General features: G+C 30.0%; 2 protein-coding genes across 5 annotated transcripts; both read right to left on the bottom strand.

The window, feature by feature from the left end:
* Window positions 1-9,601: 9,601 nt before the first annotated feature.
* Window positions 9,602-14,064, bottom strand: LOC105828522 (E3 ubiquitin-protein ligase parkin). 3 transcript variants are annotated; one of them, XM_012666887.3, is made up of 10 exons: window positions 13,809-14,064; window positions 13,666-13,697; window positions 13,394-13,595; window positions 12,944-13,313; window positions 12,662-12,863; window positions 12,439-12,582; window positions 10,658-10,783; window positions 10,503-10,587; window positions 10,090-10,179; window positions 9,602-9,986 (listed from the first exon to the last, which is right to left on the bottom strand). In XM_012666887.3, exons 1-10 carry the CDS (start codon window positions 13,921-13,923, stop codon window positions 9,964-9,966), a joined length of 1,389 nt encoding a protein of 462 aa, XP_012522341.1. In that variant the 5' UTR covers window positions 13,924-14,064; the 3' UTR covers window positions 9,602-9,963. The 3 variants fall into 3 exon arrangements, with proteins under 3 accessions (XP_012522341.1, XP_012522339.1, XP_012522340.1); XM_012666885.3 differs by having other exon boundaries at window positions 13,666-14,064; XM_012666886.3 differs by having other exon boundaries at window positions 9,602-10,179; window positions 13,666-14,064.
* A 1,592-nt stretch (window positions 14,065-15,656) lies between these two features.
* LOC118644261 (THAP domain-containing protein 1-like) lies at window positions 15,657-19,928 on the bottom strand. 2 transcript variants are annotated; one of them, XM_036282407.1, is made up of 4 exons: window positions 19,596-19,928; window positions 19,203-19,471; window positions 18,718-19,061; window positions 15,657-16,683 (listed from the first exon to the last, which is right to left on the bottom strand). In XM_036282407.1, exons 1-3 carry the CDS (start codon window positions 19,694-19,696, stop codon window positions 18,754-18,756), a joined length of 678 nt encoding a protein of 225 aa, XP_036138300.1. In that variant the 5' UTR covers window positions 19,697-19,928; the 3' UTR covers window positions 15,657-16,683; window positions 18,718-18,753. The 2 variants fall into 2 exon arrangements, with proteins under 2 accessions (XP_036138300.1, XP_036138299.1); XM_036282406.1 differs by having other exon boundaries at window positions 18,718-19,067; window positions 19,596-19,925.
* Window positions 19,929-20,370: the final 442 nt, after the last annotated feature.

Genomic DNA, 20,370 nt, shown 5'->3' with positions numbered 1-20,370 from the left:
TAATTATTTAAACTAAAATTTTAAAATAATATATGATTACGTTATCAATTTAATTGATAATAATGATACTTAAGTCGTTTACATATTTGCAATTGGTACAGAAAAGGATTGCATTTTAAGACAAACAGTACATGCAGTGTAATGAATCAAAATAGTATATATTATTATATACATATTTTGATGAAAAATAATATTAAACTCAAAGATCCAGTCTTGATCACCTTGATAGAAATATATTAATGAAATATTGCACAGAAACTTCTTTATTTGATCCCTTTTTATTATTTATTAAGATTTATTAAAATGCATTAAAATTCATTAAAATTTATTAAAATTTATTAAAAATTAATATTTAACATTTATTAAAATTTATAAAATTTATTTATATAATAAATAACAATGTAATAAATAAATTTTATGAATTTTAAGAAATTTTAACAAATTTAAATGAGCATATATTAAGAAATTTTAATATATTTTAATAAATTTAATAAATTTTAATGAAACAGATCTCCTCTCTCTCTCTCTCTCTCTCTCTCTTTCTCTCTCTCTCTCTTAATGAAGAGAGATTTTTAATTAAATATTTTTATTAGGACATATAAACAATTTCTTATTTTCTTCTTTCAAGATCACGCATAAATTTTCTCTAACCTTAAAAGAGAGATAGCACGTGATGTTTAAACAGACAATGGTGGGGATTGAGCCAAACGCTATCCATGCACTACCTCTGAAGCAGTAGCATGGATAGCGCGCGTTTATGACGTCAAACGCTACGGACAGTGACGTCATCATAATTTTGATAGCGCTATCCAGCGTCTCCGCGAACAGCGGTAGTGCTGCGTAGCGCTAATTAGAGATACTATAACAGAGATTCGCCAATGCGTTAACGATTTCTGATTGGCTCCCGTCGCTTGGGGTATAACCGGAAGTATGAGAGAGAAAGATAGATATAACTGACAGAGAAAGCCTAGCCGACCTAACCTGTCACCTGTCAAAAGAAAACAGAGTGTCTACGTGTCTACCAAATAGAATATAAAATCAGAGAAACCTGAGGTTGCACATATTTTTCTACGAGTATAAATACAATGCTTAAATTATATTTATAATACATAATGTGTATATAAACATAATATGTATTTATATATAATAATATATAATTTCTTAATAATCAATTTATATTACTTAACCTTACATGGGAAAATTAATGAAATATGCCTAAATCTTTTTTTTAAATATATTGTGTTTTAATATTTATTTTGTTCACAATTATTAAATATCAATAACTACAAATAAAAATATATATATATTGTATTCTTGCATTTACAATCAAAATAAACCGCCATTGAAAACGTCATATCCGATATCCGGTTTTACCCCAAGACGGCACATTGGCGAATCTCTGTTATAGGCCGGTATTCATAGTCGGATCTTATATTTAAGATCATCTTAAGTACAGTCTTAAGATGCCATCAGCCAATCACAAAGCCATATTAGCATCTTAAGACATTGCTTGAGACGATCTTTAAATAAGATTCGACTATGAATACCAGCCAAAGTATAGGACTTTGCTAACAGTAGGTTCACTCTGCTGAAAATCGTGCTAATGGTCGCCCCTTGCGCATGACTTGTGCGCACGATATGCACAACCAACAATATGGCGACAAAGGGTGCGCGGTTCGGGAAGACGCTATTAGCAGAGAGGAACCTGAGAGCGGTCACCGCGGCCTTTTTCGTGCGACCGATATTTGACTAGCATCAGCGCCAAACGTGGATGTAAAGTCTGTTTTACATTAATCGCAAGCAGCTAGTTGCGACTTGCAACATCCAATAGGCGCTTAGTTTCTAGTTAAAGCTCGACATTTATTGGGTGTTGCAAATTGTAACTGGCGACTGCAATTAATGTAGAACGGGCTTTACATCCACGTTTGGCGCTAGTCAAATATTGGTCGCACGAAAAAAGCCGCGGTGGCCGCTCTCAGGTTCCTCTCTGCTATTAGTAAGGCACTATAAAAGTGAGTATTCTTCATAAACCTAGTTTACACCGAGCACTTGGTACGCGTATCAAATAGTAAATAACTAGTGAATGTGTTTAATCATTGGCTGATTAGCTTAAATTCACTACTTGGTACGCGTATCAAATAGTGAGTTTAAGCTGATCAGCCAATGGGTGTTTACGATAATAGCTATCCGAGTAATTTTCTCTAGGACCGAAATATATGATAAGCACAACCATCTACTATCATCATGATTTGTGACAACTCAATGCTGTCCGGTATAGCCAAATCATCACGAGCAAGTTGCGAGTTGCGAGTTCCGTGAGTTTGTAGTAGGTAACCTAAAAAGTACGACATAAATAATTTGATTATTACAATTAAAAATAATCTGTTTTTAATGTATGGTAAGATTATTAACTTCATTAAAATAGTAATCATATAACACAATCATGTATTTTTAAAGTATTGTCTAAAGTAATATTAAAGAGATTATTTTATTTACAAATATTTTATTTATTAATTTGTTTATCAAGTTTCTATATTATAACGTATATCTAATGCATATCTAACGTATATCTGTTTACAGTATATCTTAATTTACTATGCACTTGTATTACAAATTAAAAAAATTTATTGTAAACATTATTATTAGTTTCACATTAGTAAAATATTCATGCATAATATTTATACATAAAGATATATGATTTTTTAAATCAATGATAACACCATGCAACTTATCATTAACAGTTGTTACAAGAAAAATATTTATACTTAAATTTTTATTTTACTTGTAATCTAAAAAATATTATTAATAATGATTTATTTAGTAATTTTACATAATTTATCTCATTTGTTTCAAAGTGTTAACATCCGTTTAATAAAAGATGACTTTTCTAATATATATGTTAGTTAATAATAAATAATAACATTTATTGAGAATCAATGTTTAATTAAAATATTAGGTTTTGAAATAATACCGTTATGATAGAAACTTGATAGACAAAATAAATATTTGTAAATAAAATAAACTCTGATATTACTTTAGACAATACTTTAAAAATACATGATTGTGTTACATATAATTACTATTTTAAAGTTAATAATCTTATCATACATTAAAAACAGATTATTTTTAATTGTAATAATCAAATTATTTATGTCGTACTTTTTAGGTTACCTGCTACAAACTCACGGAACTCGCAACTTGCTCGTGATGATTTGGCTATACCGGACAGCATTGAGTTGTCACGAATCATGATGATAGTAGATGGTTGTGCTTATCATATATTTTGGTCCTAGAGAAAATTACTCGGATAGCCATTATCGTAAACACCCAATGATTAATCACATTCACTAATTATTTACTATTTGACACGCGTACCAAGTGCTCGGTGTAAACTAGGACTATGCTCTAGTTTACACTGAGCACTTGATACGCGTATCAAGTAGTGAATTTAAGCTGATCAGCCAATGATTAAACACATTCATTAGTTATTTACTATTTGATACGCGTACCAAATGCTCGGTGTAAACTAGGTCTATGGTCGGTATTCATAGTCGAATCTTATTTTAAGATCGTCTCAAGTAATGTCTTAAGATGCTAATACGGCTCTGTGATTGGTTGATGGCATCTTAAGGCTGTACTTAAGATGATCTTAAATATAAGAATCGACTATGAATACCGGCCTATGTCTATCACCTCTGTGAAGTTAGCCAGCCAACTTCAGCTTTATCAATTTTCACCAATTGGTATTGTTTGGTGGTTGTTTGGTGGTCTTTGGTAGTCCAGTCCCATCGTTTGGTGGTTAGCCGTTCTCCTGTAATATCAAAAATAAAATTTGGGTGTGAAGTTAGCCCGACATTGTTTATTTTTGCACCAATTTTAATTTCAAGTAGCTCATTCGATTTGGAATCGTTTTGGTGGTCACGAATATGCTAATGAAAACGTTTGGTGGTCAACCGTTTTCGTAGAAATTAGAAAAAACCGTTTTTGAGTATCGTCACTGGTTTTGGTATCACTGGATATTTCCCAGATAAATATTATTTATCATAGAAATTCACTTTCAAAGGCGTCAACAGATGTAAAATCGTTTGGTGGTTACGAATAAACTAATGAAAACGTTTGGTGGTCAACCGTTTTCGTAGAAATGCGAAAAAACCGTTTTCAATTGGCATCATTGTAAATTCACTAAACAAATATTATTTTTAATACAAATTCACTTTCAAAGGCATTATTGGATGTAAAATCGTTTGTTGATCACGAATATATTAATTAAAACGTGATTAACCGTTTTCTTTAATATTACAGAACAAATGCTTTCGAATGGCCTTGTTATAAAACTCCCTAAAACCATTTTAATTTTTTAAACAAATTTACTTCGCAAAGAATTATATTCGATGCGTAATCGTTTGGTGGTTGCAAATTTTGCTTATGGCTTAAGGCTTACTACACTACCCACATAGAAATTGGCATCCAGTGGATGTCCAATGGACGTCCATTAAACCTCCATAGATCCATGGGACGTCTATGTCCATGGTGGAAGTCAGATGGACGTCCATTAGAGGTCTAGTAAACTTCCTTAGCTCCTTGGAGGTTTATCTCCATGGCGGAAGTTAGATAGACGTCCATTAGGGATTCAGTAAACTTCCATGGCTCCATTGAAAGTTTACCTCCATGGCGGAAGTTAGATAGACATCCATTAGGGATCTATTAAACATCCATAGCTCCATTGGACGTTTTCTTCCATGGTGGAAGTTAGATGGACGTCTATTAGGGATCCACTAAACTTCCATAGCTCTATGGAACATTATTTCCATGATGGAAGTTAGACAGACGTCCATTAAGGATCCATTAAACTTCTATAGCTCTATGGAACATTTACTTCCATGATGGAAGTTAGATAGACGTCCATTAGGTATCCATTAAACTTCCATAGCTGTATGGAACATTTATTTTCATGGTAGAAGTTACCCAGACAACACGCTTATCAGAATGAAAACTTTAAGAGAACTTTTTTAAGAAAACATTTAGATATCGTGGAAATAATGTCCAAATGGTAACATTTATCAGAAACGTCTACTAAAAGAGGTCTTTGAGATATCTTATGGAAGAATTTCATTTAAGTTTCTTGAAAATGTTATCCTTATGATATCAGCTAAATGATATCAGCTTAATATCTCATAAAAGATATCACAATGCTGTCCGATTTTTGAGCGTCCATGCGTGTCGTAGTTGACTCAGAAATCAGACAACACTATAACATCCTGAATGAAAGATCCATTTAATATAAAAAAAAAATTATCATAAAGATGTTTTCAAAAATAACGGTTTGTCTACAATTACTGCGCACAAAAAAATGCACAAAATCTAAATTTATCATGTACTGAATACAAAAACAGAATAATAAGTGTACTATTCAATTTTTTTTAGAATATATGTGATCTATATAGTTAAAATTATCTAATTAACCATTTGAACGCTTCAAAGTATAAATGCTAAATAGACCGCAATTTCCATCAAATTATTAAGGTTATGGAAAAAGATAAATTTAACAATGAAATTAATAAGTAAATAAATTAATGCTATTTATTTTTAATATGTTTTGCAAAATTTAATTGCTTTTATAAAAAATAATATAATGGCGTCAGTTTATAACATATAGGTATATGTAGACAATAACAAGTACCCATATCGATGAGTCAAATTGGCATAGCAGATAGAGTACAAGGTTTGTAATCCTAAGGTCCCGGGTTCAAAACCTACCAGAGGCAAGTAAGAAAAAGATAAAATAATATAATTTAAATTTAATTAATTAATAAAAATTTGTCCTAAATTTAGTATGTACTGTTGATAAAAATAATTTAAAAGAAATAAAATTTTTATTTTAAATTTTTATTTTGTCAATCATCTATCGAGGCTCCATAAAGCCTCTATTAATGATCCATGAAACATCCGTTAGTCATCCGTCAAGGCTCCGTGAAGCCTCTATTAATGATCCATACAACGTTTAATAGACTTCTTTGACGACCTCTAATGGAGGTCTAATAGACGTCCGCAATGCGGAACTGTGGATTTCTAATGGCTCTATATTGGACGTCTAATGGACGTCCACTGGAAGTTTAAACCATGGCAGACGTCCATTAGACGTCTACTGGAGGTTTTATTTCTATGTGGGTATTGTAGATCCGGGCTAACACGAGTCCAACAAACGACCAATCCGAGCACCCATTTACACCTACAGAACGCATACGGGTTTTGTTTACTTTTTAACAAAACGGTTAACCACCAAATGTTTTTTTTATAAAATTCGCGACCACCAAACAATTACGCATTGAATAATCCTTTGCGAAGTAAATTTGCTTGAAAAATTAAAATGGTTCTAGGGAGTTTTACAGCAAGGCCATTCGGAAGCATTTTTTCTGTAATATTAAAGAAAACGGTTGACCACCAAACGTTTTAATTCATATATTCGTAACCACCAAACGATTTTATATCCAATAATGCCTTTGAATTTGTACGAAAAATAATATTTGCCTAGTGAGTTTACAATGATGCCAATCGTAAACGGTTTTTTCGAATTTTTAGGAAAACGGATGACCACCAAACAATTTCATTAGTTTATTCGTGTCCACCAAACAATTTTACATCCAATAACTCCTTTAAAAGTAAAATTGTATGAAAAATAATATTCGTTTGAGGAATTTTGCAACGATGCCACTCAAAAACGGTTTTTTTTAATTCATTAGTTTATTCGTGATCACCAAACGATTTTACATCTGTTGACGCCTTTGAAAGTAAATTTGTATGATAAATAATATTTATCTGGGGAATATCCAGTGATACCAAAACCAGTGACGATACTCAAAAACGGTTTTTTCTAATTTCTATGAAAACGGTTGACCACCAAACGTTTTCATTAGTTTATTCGTAACCACCAAACGATTTTACATCTGTTGACGCCTTTAAAAGTAAATTTTTATTTGATAAATAATATTTATCTGGGGAATATCCAGTGATACCAAAACCAGTGACGATACTCAAAAACGGTTTTTTCTAATTTCTACGAAAACGGTTGACCACCAAACGTTTTCATTAGCATATTCGTGACCACCAAACGATTCCGAATCGAATGAGCTTCTTGAAATTAAAATTGGTGCAAAAATAAACAATGTCGGGCTAACTTCACACCCAAATTTTATTTTTGATATTACAGGAAAACGGCTAACCACCAAACGATGGGACTGGACTACCAAACACCACCAAACGACCACCAAACGATACCAATTAGTGAAAATTAATAAAGCCGAAGTTGGGTGGCTAACTTCACAAAGGTCTCTGGCGGTCGCTCTTCGCCAACGTTGTCCGCCAAAGTACCACCATCCGCAGGCTGGCAACCTACTAATCTTAAATGGCAAATTTTCCCTAACGAATATTCTCCAAGATTCTTACAGTAGTATCTCGCGCAAAGTATTTTTAAATTAGATTAATTCTAATTTAATTTTTATATAACTATATTACAATTTTTGTGTAAGTATATGTAGATTAATTTTTTATTCCTGTCATTATATTTTAGTAACGTATCAATGGAATTATAAAATAAAAAAATATTAAAGTGAATAAAAATGATTGTAGTTTCATTTTTGTAAGTTGTAGATATAGTTTTATATATGTGTGTATATATATAATATAAATTTTTTAACTATTAAAACCAATTATATATTCAAGGAAAAATAACATTTTACCCAGTGAGAAACGATAATGAATTCGACATCAATTTGACGTCGAATCGACATCGAAATGATGATTTCGACGTCGAATCGATGTCGATTCGATGATTTCGACGTCGAATCGATGTCGATTCGATGTACTATTTCTCACTGGGTATTGACAATTACAATATATTACAAATTGAGCTTTTTATTATATAGCAGCATAGTTGAAAATCCATTAATACTCATTTTTTAATATTACAAGAAATTTTACTTTAGCTATATTTAGCTTATTTTTTTCACTATTGCCACAAAATCGCTATGACAGCTGATGACAGCTCGCCATATTCTTGATTGTACAACCAACGCATGCGCAGAAGAAAATCAGATCCTCAATTTCTCTCTACTGTCGCTATTGTATATATTTATACTGTGTCACAGTTGATTTTTATAAAAATATTCAATTCTGATTAGTAAATTTCTTACGACTTAAAGCTTAAATCTTCATTCTAGACTACGCCTTACATGTATCCCACACAGCACACTTTATCCTGAGGATATCCCAAATTATCTCAGACAGACGAAGGCGATCCCACGGATATCTCAATGAGTAGCTCCCCGGATATCCCACAAAAATATTTTAAAATATCGTAAAATATCTTAAGATATCATATGATATCCCATTAATATATTTCGATATCCCCAAAAAATATCTTAAAATATTATAAAATATTGTAAGATATTCTATAATATCTTACGATATCCTATTACATCCAGATAATATTCCATCATATCTTTTATCTCTACAATTAATAGAGCGTAAATCAAGTGTAAAGGAAAAGTGAATTATAATGTAATAAAAAAGTGACAAAAGCATTAATTAAATCTCTAAGAAACGTAAATTAAAACAGAACATAAAGAAAGTTCACTTATCGAAACAATGTGGTATATATTAATAATACTAAAAAATTATAAAAAATGACATTAAAACATTTTTTTGACTTTATACAAACAGAGCAAAACCGAACTTTTTAATAAATTATTCCACATGCTATTTTGCACGCATATGTAAAAATAAATAAAAAACTAAATCTTCATATTTATTCATAAAAATATAAGTTAACTATACATATTTCATCCTTCTTATAACATCTATTGTAATGATCTATAACAAATATGTATGCATAGACAAGAAGTGTTCATGAATTATCACGTGGCGTTAGGATGCGTACGGTCTTCGAAGTCAAGCAACGTCGGCGATGGTTGACACTTGGATGGGTGACCGTTTTTTCAGATATAAAGATTAAACATGCTTTAACGGATACCACTATGGCTTGACTGAAACATATTGTTATTCTTCCTCTTACAAGATTACCGTAAAAATAATTAGAATTTTTTATTTTTTGTTAAAGTTTTTTTCAATTCTTAGAAACTCTCAAAAACACTTAGAAATATTCAAAAATTTTCTAAATTAATTAAAATTTTTCATTTTTAAAGTTTTTCCGAGAAACGTTGCAATTCTTATAAAAAATCGGAATATTTATCAGAAATCCTGAAAAAAATTTTTTTAATTCTGACAAATTTTTTCACTAGATATATTACGATATCTCAGGAAATCCCTTGGACATCCTCTGGATATCGTTTAAGATATCTACAGGATGTCAAATCGGTGGACATTTGTGCATCCTTTGGATATCGCAGATGGTCCACGGATATCCAACGATATTGCGATATCCCAAAATGACATCCCAGGGACATCCCTAGGATAAAGTGTGCTGTGTGGGATATACGTATGAATTATAAACTTTTTACAAGCTATTCTTATATCTGTGATGTTAGGTCCGCCATAAATTGTGACGTAGTCGGTATCACCTACCCCCTTTCAAAAATCTTGCAAATGCTTCTTTCTCTACTCTTTATTCTACGACAATCAGACAAAAATCCTATACCATAATACAAAAATATTCGATAAGCGTTAGGGCCTAAACACAATGCCAGGCAACAGGCAATAGGAATAGAAATAATGAAAGAGAGAAAGGATCTTCTCTTTTTTTCTTTCTTTATTTCCCGTTCCTATTGCCTGTTGCCTGGCATTGTGTTTAGGCCTTTACTGTACACTGAGAAAATCCTTTCTGACATTTTCAATCAAAGCTGGGCTAACCCATCTCAGGTTCTTTTCTTTTAGAACTGGCCAATCACAGTTATTCCATTCTTCTGGCTGTGATGGGCCTTATGGCGTCATTAATCGCTCCCGGAGCGATTAACCCAAGCTGGTCGAAAATGCTATTAGATATAACATTTATATATCTCTAGTAAATCTAGTAAATTATTATACATATCAAATTAGAATCTTTTTTTCAAAATTCTTATCCAAACCAATGATTACCCATGCACTCTCTAGTCCATTCTGTTTGACATATCCAACACCAATGATAGCCACATCCAGCTCTTGTACACACTATATGCATACAACCTCCTATAAATAATTTGTTAATTATAAACATTTAAAAAATACTTATACATGTCCCTTAGAAACAAAATTTTTAAAAAAGTTATAAATCTCTTGAAATATTTCATGTTACATATTTTATCAAATATTTTATTTTTATGATACTTAAGGCGTAGTCTACAATGAAGAGATGAATTAAGCTTTAAGTCATAAGAAATTAACTAATCACAGTCGATTTTTATAAAAATACTCAATTGTGATTAATCAATTTGTTACGGCTTAAAGCTTAAGTCTTCATTGTAGACTACACCTAAGATATGTCAGTGAAAAGATAATTTTTATAGATGTACCATCTCGTTCAGTAGGAGTTCTGCATTTGGGACAAGGTTTTGTAGATATCTGTATCGTTTTTCTGCTAGCTTCCTCCCATTTAGCCTAAAAAGTGATACGATCAAGCAATTTTTAAAAAAAGAGCCTTATTTTAGATGTATTAAATTTAGCTCACTTCGTTGGCTCTTATAGAATCTATTGAATAATTTTTAGAAGAAAAAACACTTGTAGATATTTCCAACATTTGTGATTCGCATTCTCCTACATGATATCCTTGTAAACAAATTCTGCAAAAGACATACTGAAAAAAAATAATTAAATCAAATTTAAAACATTGCAACAAATGTGCTAATTATCAGCAAAATCTGATCACTCAAGTAATCGGACTGGTTGAATCCGCAAGATACAACCATTATGTAATTAGTGCTGCATTTGAATAATCTTTTATAAAATTGGCTTTTATCTTTAGTTTTTGCTGGATCTAAAATAAAAATTTATTGTAATAAAGAATGACCAAATCATATTTCTCAAGCTTTTTCTGAAGCCAATAATATCTACTTAATTAATAATTAAATAATAAAAAATATTTTAATCCTTTGCGACACACATTTTTCTATTAATCGTATTTTTATAAAAATTGGTATAGAAAGGTTTTTAGGGTCTGATTACGAATTTGCCATCAGATTTCAATGATTCTTTTTCAAAATGGCGGATCCAATATGGCAAGTCACAATTTTGAGTATTTTTTATCGAAATTGGTATACAGTTTATGTTCTATGTACCATTGTTGAAAAAATGAAAAAATATAAAATCTAAAAAAATTTTTGTCACCCATTATTTGAAATTTTCCATTTTCAAATTTCAAAAATTTGACCTACACATAATTAATCTAAAAAAGCTAGTTTTGTACATTTGTTCTTATAAAGAAAAAGTAACAAACTCCGAAATTTTTCAACATTCCGACCCGAAAAAATTCAATATATCAATTTCCATAAAAAAACCTATAAAAATACTCAAAATCGTGAATCGCCATATTGGATCCGCCATTTTGAAAAAGAATCATCAAAATTTGATAGCGGATTCGTAATCAGCGACCCAAAAAACCTCCATATACTGATTTTCGCAGCTTCATGATTCTTCCTTCTTTCTGACATATATTTATTGTAAAAAACTTTTTTTCACTTTATTTATTTATATAACAAAATATACTAATAATAAAAGAAAATGACACCCTACCAAATACTACTAAGACTGTTACTAAGTAAAATTACAAGAAAAAATAATAAAATGCAGTATTTGTCCGAAAAATTAAAAAAATGACTTCAAGATAGGTGGTATCGATATATTGACCACCATGCCGCAAAGGATTAAAATAAGTATTTTTTAAAATAAAGTACAAATAATAAAGTAAGCAAAATATATTTAAGAAAAAAATTTAATACAATATTAAATAAAAAATAATGGATTTACATTAAAAAATATTGTTACTACAAATTGTATCTTTTTCCTTACAATTTAATAAATATGTTAATTGCACTTGATTTAGTTTAATAAATATGTTAATTGAATTTTAGTTAATATTTTCTTTAAAAAAATCATATATATTTAGAGAATTGTAGAGAGTATCGAGATGACATTCTGCAAAAGTCATTCCAATGCAGGATTAATGCCCGTATTCATCAGTCAGGCTTTATATTTAAGGCCTCCTTAAATTCATCTTTAGATACTTTGTAGCCAATAAAATGATCTGTAGAGCATCTAAAGAAACTTAAGAAAACCTTAAATATAAGGTTCGACTATGAATACGGGCATAAGTCTAAGAATGTAAAAAATTATAATTGAGAAATGTTATATACAACTTATAGTATAATCTGTCACATTTACAAAATGCTCTATAATGGGGAGAAAAAAAGTGTACTTGTGAAAAACTAATTTCTTGTGAAAAAAGCCACTTACGTCACATCCACCAATGCACTGAATTTTCCTGCATTCTGTATCCTTTGGTGGTATAATACCCATCCCACAATTGGGTCTTGGACACAAAAGCCCACCAGCACGTAAAACATATTCTTCTGTACCAAATCGTTGATATCTTTCATACTGTATATTAAATAGATAATTTAACATTCTCAAAAAAAGTCAAGTTAACAAATCCAAAATTATACATTATATTGTTTACCTGTTCTGTACTAAGTAGATGGAAATGATGAACTTGACGAATAAAGGAATCAGAGCATCCAGCAGGGCAAGATAATGTGTAATAACCCTCAGTAGTATCAAACTCAAATTTCCGTTCGTATAAACGAATTGAGCAATATTCACGAAAGCAGTCAAGACAAGTCACATGACCAGCTTCACATGGAAACACCAGTACAACTTCTCTACATATACCAAAATGTTAACATTAATTAAACTATTAAAAGAAAGTTTTCAAGTTTTATATTCTCCTATTATTAAGCACCTGATATCCGTGCAAGCTAAACAAGGGATATTTTTTAAGTTTGGTTTTATAAGATATAAGGGTACAGCTTCATCGTTCTCTCCCAAACTGGGATGCTTGGCACATTTAAAGTAAAAACGAGCATAAGAAACTTGATTATCTGTTTCATCATTAAACAAATTTTGTTCTGAAGTTACAGGACAAGAATCAATTTCGCAATGTACAATTATTCTCCTTGGTTGCAACACATCTGGCCAACATTGAGGATCTCTATCGACAGTTACAGCACCACTACCACATCTTGCACATTTGACTCTTAATTTACCCACCGTCACATCTTTACAAGGATCCGAACAGTATACGTAAAAATGTGCTCGATTTTCTTGCTGTTCTGTCAACATAATACAATAATAAATTAATCAATTTTCTTAATAATTAATAATAAATCATTTAGATTAACATTGCTGCCACCTTCCAAGGCTAAATTCTGTTGATCCGATTCATCTAAAGGTAAATCCATAAGTGTCTCGTTCATAGGTTTGCTGCCACTGTCATTTAAATTAATAGTCTCTGCAGATTTTTTTACAGAATTGGTGATATCTTGCCTTTTATTCAGTATTTTATGAGGCGTCCGTATAGCATGTAAAATGCTTTGTTGCCCTAAATCACATTCCTGTAAATGCAATGAATATTATAATGGGACAAAAATATCTTGATACGCACATATGCAAGCGAGCTCTCACCTCTATTATAGTTGAATTGTGCAGCTCTTTACCTGCAAATATAATTTTAATATCTTCTGGTGCTATTCCCATCCGAGGTGCGACAATTTCCTTTAGATTTTTTATATCCCATTTTGGATTTAATTCGACAGAAAGTGTATTACCTGTATTCGTTTTAATATATATGCTTAAAGAATTTGATATCTTCTGTTTGCCAAACCAAAATAGTTGTAACATTTCGAAAAACGCGTTTTTTATTAAATTAAACCAAAAGCTCATAACTCTTATACTCTTAAGCACTCTAAGATCGGAAATTTGGAATTATCAGTCGGAGGCTCGAAAGTTAGAATTGCGTATCCACCGTTAAGGTAGAAGCACATAAAATTACAGGAGCCATAAGGCAGAATGCAGAAGCTATAGCGCATGCGCTATGTGTTCGTTTTCTCCCAGCTGGAAGAGTAGTTGAAGATCGATCGAATAGGTGCATTTAATGCAAATGGCAACGAAATATCTTGACAAGCGATAACGTACGCATGTGTTTTATATAATTAATTTATACCTACGATTGTTGGAATTTAGCAAATTCAAGGTAATCCTTTTCCTTTGTTTAATAACACTTAAATGTAAAATAGAGTAAATGTAAAATAACATTATTAATAAATAAAAAGCAAGAAATAAGATCGAGGAACATTAAAATTCTCTTAATATCTTTTATTGTTATGTGTGGTTGTGATGCATACATACAATTTAACAAATTACTTGAAATAAAATATTTTCTTAATGCAAATTCATAAATTAATACTTTTTGTAAATTAACTAATCAATATAAAAAATTACTGAATATATAAGTAATTATTTAATATAATGAATTTACAGACTCTTTCTTTTCGTATTGTTGAACAAGAAACGAAAGTCAATAAAAAGAATATACAAATTTAATCAACATTATTATTATTATGGAAAAGTTATTATTGAAGAATATTTTACTCGAAAACATGTTTGATTCTTCTAGTATAGTTTATCGTCTAATAACAGTGGTCTAGTTTCCACCGATGCATTAATTCGCTCCTAGTACGGCGTAGAACCAGATGTAAATCGATGGAAACGTGACTGACTGCGCTCATTTCACTCTCGATTCGATCTACACGTTTTGTGGGAGTGATAGCGAATTGACACCAAATTTATTTGGTGGAAACGGTTGAAACAGGATCGAAGTAAATAGTGCCAACCTTTACTTTTTAGTATAATAATTACCATTTATTAGGTTATATTTTCTCAAAAAGAAATCTAACCTTAGTAATCGAAATGGAAAATAAACGAGATATAATTTTCGTTTTTTTGACACTTTAATGTATGTAGGCTATTCAAAGGTTATGTTTGTTAATATTCAACAAGCTAAGTTAAGTTGGTTCTACTGAAATATCAATTTTTCTCACTTCTACTTGACCACAGTATAAGTATATACAGTATGGACACCGAGCGTCGGCATCTTTGATGTAGTGAGTCCTTAGTCACATGATTTGCCGCCATGTTCAGGGTAGGACAGGCGCTTAAATTTGAATTTCTATTAAAATAATGCCTTATATTAAAATAAAAAATCTATTAAAAATTTTCTTAGGGCACATTCCAAAACCGGAGAATTTCACTGGAAATCTATAATATATTATACGTAATATAAATAAAGTGTACTGTAGCGTAAAATTTTGAGTAAAATTTTTTAGTAAACACTTTCCTGTTCGGTCATATTACACGACAAATTTTATTTTTCAGACTTAACATTAATAATATAAAAATAATAAGTGCTTTTTATTTAGTAAAACGAATTCAGTTCTATCTGTCTTACTTATTAAATACCAAAAAATAGAACGATTTGTTATCGAATTTTATCACTAAGTAAAAAGTGCCCTACAATATTAACAAACTTATTCTTATAAATAATATTTTGTAAAAATAGTAATCTCATTATTGTATAAAATTTGTAAAAAAATATAAAATATACAGACACAAACTCATTTTATTTCAAAAATATTATATTGTATATAAAATTTTAAAACCATAAAATATTGTGTCTTATGACATAAGTTTGATTTAATTTGTAAATAAAATTTAATTTTAATTTATTTGAGGAAATGCATCCAAGTATAACATATTTGTTTCAAAATGTTTTCAATTAATTTTTTAAATTTAATGCTGGATTCATAGTCAGTGATCGCAAAAATATGAATATATTAAGATTAATGCAAATCCGTTGAAAATGGGCAGAATTATATATGATGCTTATATATGAATCATTACCAATGTGAACACTTTTCGGCTATATATGAGTCATTAGAACGAAAGCACAAACTTTTGCATAAGTTTATATGCATAAAGAAATTGATTGGTTCGTAAGCAAATGTGTAAGAAAATGAATTAATCAAAGAAAATAATTTCTTTATACATACACTTATATAATTATGCAAAAGTTTTCCGCCTTTATCAGTGAACTATTAACTAAGAATTTGCCATTGCTCTACTGGATTTTGTGAATGAACTCGAATGAACGGCGTTTAATACTTATTTCTTGTATTATTTACTTTCAATCGATTTAAAATACTCAACGTATTATTAAACTTGAATGAAGTAACTATACATATGCAGGCTATTGTTAATTAAAACACACTATTTTTCATAGCGTTATTTTTCATAAAAAATTTTATCAACAAGTTTTGAGCCATTTTAATAAAAATTGTATTACAAAAAAATCAATTAAAATTAATTAACGAAAATTGTTTTGTTTATTTATTTGATTGACCAAAGTATTGTTAGTGAAAAATCTTGTTTTCTTCCATTGCTTATATTTTGTAAACTATTGACGTTTCGACATTTTTAATACTTTTTACTTCAGTTTTTTACGAGAAATAATGCTGTGAAAATAGTCGTTAATTAACAAATATTCTGCATAGATTACCATTTCATGCCCTAAATATGATCATATTTTCTTGAAATTGGTAATTGAACATTTACCCTCCAAATATCATACTTCTTTGAAATTGGTTACTGAAAAAAAAATAAATAGATTTGTAATAATTGTTTAGCATAATTATAAATATATTTATATTATACTTTAACAGTTTAACACAATAACATAATATATAATAAATATATAAATGAATACAAATTAGTATTTCTTTCAGTCATGACGCAAAATAATTATTTTTTTTCGACCATTTTGTGACTTAAATCGTCTGTTAATAAATTTTAACGTATAATATAATCGTACTCTAGCAAACAGTTTTATTAAATATTCTTGTGGAAAATGCGGGCAAGGAAGAACTAATTCTACTTGCCTAAAAAGTTGAACAAACTTATTAACTATAAATGGTTGCAAAATATATTCTTCAATGTTCTCAAAAAATAAATCCTCTAAAGTTTTAATATATTTAATAAAATTATTGTTTGGCATACATAAATTACCAAAAAAATTATCAGTAGTACTATTATACGCTCTAAAAAAACAATAGTATGACGTGTCATTTAAATCTACATACTCTTTGCTGTAATTTAAACATAAATTGCATGAATGTTTTTCTAAACATTTTTTAATTAGGTATCCACAAATATATCGAAACGCATCTTGTTCATTAATATCTATTTGGCGATAATCACATTTATCTAAAAGTACAGGTACAGGTTGATCATCGTCTACTTCATTTTCAGTAATATTTTTACATTGCGCTGCAAAGTTTATTACAGCCGTTAACATTTCATCATTATCTTTTTGACAATTCCCTGTTCTTAGCGCACAATAGTTTACGGAAAAAAGTTTTTGAAAAGAATAATAAAACTGAATGGGTGTCGGGTTAAAAGCATTTCCATTCATATTTCTAATTTTTCCAAAGAAGTTTTCTAATGAGTCCTGATTAAAACGACGCATGAATAAAAATTTTATTTCCGTAGCAGTAGCATGCAAATAATCCCACATTTTTAAAAGGGAATTTATATTCTGATAGCAATACTTGATTACTCTGACTTTCTTAGAAATATCAAATCCCTGTTGTGTAAATACTGTTAAATCACTTAAATATTTTTTCATTTTTGACAAAAATTCCATTTGATAATCATTACCACTAAAAGCTTGTTTATATTTTACCGCATGAAAAACTGTAGATGAATTAAATATGTCAAATAAATCATTCATATTTTGAACAAAATTACATGTAACAAGGGCCTCAGATGAAATACTACCGGAAATTACTAATTTATTTAAAGCAGCAGCTACTGTAGCACTTAAAATCTGTGTTGCATAACGAACTTTCATTCTTTCGAAATTAGTGGGATTAATATGTGAATCTGTTATTTTGGGTGCTAATCTATTTTCTTTATTTTTATCTATATCATACATTTTTCTTATGTACTCCCATGAAATTAATTTTCCATTATCTTTAATATTATTTTTCATAAAATTATTTCGAATGGCTTTTACAATGTGTGGTGGGTCAACAAAAAAGCTATTTGCTGATTATTAACAACAAAAAATGGTGATTCTATTGTAACATTTAATGCTTGTGCTGCATTCATAAAATTTTGTCCCATATCAGTTACAAATGCCATAACTATAAAACCAAGTTCTTGCAATTTTGTTATACTCTGCGTTATAATGTCTTTTAATCTAGTAGTAGGAAACGTGGAATTTAGAAAAAAATAACCTATAGGTTGCTTCCAGTTCACGCACATACCTCTAAGCATCAAAACCGCAACATTACATGCTGGTTGATTTTCCTTCACCCAAATCTTCAAAACCATATACCGTATCTTGATTAATATTATAAAATAAATGTGACTTTAATGACGCTTCATCCATGCACAATATACAATATTTATCAAGATTAGTTTCAAAATTAGATACTTTAGCCTTTAAAATGTCAAATACATTATTTTGTAATCCAGGAAAAATTTTTATGTTTTCAATCATGCGTTGCAAAGTTCTTATGCTAGGCAAGTAAAACTGTTGCGAAAGAGTTTCATAGGTTTTGCGTCCACTAAGATATAAATTTAAGCACATTTTTTTAAATTTAAAAGAATATTTCCTACCCTTTGACGGTTTTTGAGTTAGATAGACTTGAGCTTTCACAAAAGTCGCAATAGACGGTGGTAGTAATTGATCTGTTGCATCACAATATTCTGGCAGAGAGAACTTCTTACTGTTCTTTGTATAACTTGCTTTCTTTGTTTTAATTGTTCCTTAACTTTTCGTAATTTTCTTTGTAATAAATGGATTTTCTTTTTCAATTTCGTTTTTCGCGGTGAATGAATAGATAATATGCGATCTGTTTTTATTTTCTTCTCTTGTCTAATAGATGATTGTTCAGTTTGTACTTCTTGATTTCTTCGATTGTCTTGATCGTCTTGATCTATAATAATGTTTACATCCTGATCTGTAACTTTATAAATTATTCAATATTTAAACTATTAAATATTCAATAACAATATATAATTGTTAGTGTAAACAAAAAATACCCCAAAAAGTTAAAAGAATTAATAAAAGTAAAAAGAATTTAAAATTGTTAAAAACTCACCATTACATGGAGAATATAACTGAGTATCAGAAATTAATGAAGAGTTATGTACTTGAGTTTCAAGAGTTATGTACTTGAGTACCATATTTTCGTTTTCTATGTTTAAATTTATTGCAAGTTTTGGAACTGCGTGTGATTGAAGGCGATTCTTCAAATCATTTAAGAACATCGTAGAATCAAAATGATTTCCACAAACTCGGTATGTTTTATATAAATTCTCTGTTGGAACTTCAATTGTACGTCCGCAATTTTTTAACCATAACTTACATCTGACAAATGGAAATAGATACATATATATATATATATATTATATTATAAAAAATAGGTATAGGTATAAAAAATCTTTGACAATCACAACAAGGTAATAAATTAATAAAAAAACAATTATTTTACCTTTCTTCATCTTTCGGGAAACGAAAAAAGCTTAACCCAGGTACTCGTCCCGAAATATTTGGACAGTTATGCATAGTACAACTGTGCCCACCTCTAATCATTTTATTGTTATTGTGTGTTATTTTATGTTAGTTTTATTATAGAATTATTGGTATGTGTATATGTGTGTATGTGTAAATAAATATGTACATAAAATATTTACTAATAATCTTATATGTCGTATGTATACACTTATAGAGGCCGCCATATTCCTGGTAGGATGAACTAACGCATGCGCATTGAAAATTGGGTACTACTAAAAAAACTTAGTGTCCATACTGTATATACTTATACTGTGACTTGACTTCCAGTGGAAACCGACATTAAATTCGATTCGCACCGGAACAAGATCGGATTGAAGACTACGGTGGAAACTAGACCAGTGACCTAGTTTACACCGAGCACTTGGTACGCGTATCAAATAGTAAATAACTAGTGATTGTGTTTAAACATTGGCTGATCAGCTTAAATTCACTACTTAATACGCGTACTAAGTGCTCGGTGTAAACTAGAGCAGTGATGACGACGATAAAGAATTACAAAATATCTTGTTCAGTAACAACATAGATGAAAAGAGAAACGTACCAAAAATAAAAAGTTATTTGGAACACATTGTAGCAATTAAGTTATAACCCACACAGCACACTTTATCCTAGGGATGTTCCTGAGATGTTTTGGGATATCGCAATATCGTTGGATATCCGTGGACCGTCTGCGATATCCAAGGGATATCCAA

The sequence above is a fragment of the Monomorium pharaonis genome, chromosome 2 (genome assembly GCF_013373865.1).
Source record: "Monomorium pharaonis isolate MP-MQ-018 chromosome 2, ASM1337386v2, whole genome shotgun sequence".
NCBI lineage: Eukaryota > Metazoa > Arthropoda > Insecta > Hymenoptera > Formicidae > Monomorium > Monomorium pharaonis.
The sequence above is the reverse complement of the archived record's forward strand: the minus strand, read 5'-3'. Positions and strand labels throughout refer to the sequence as shown.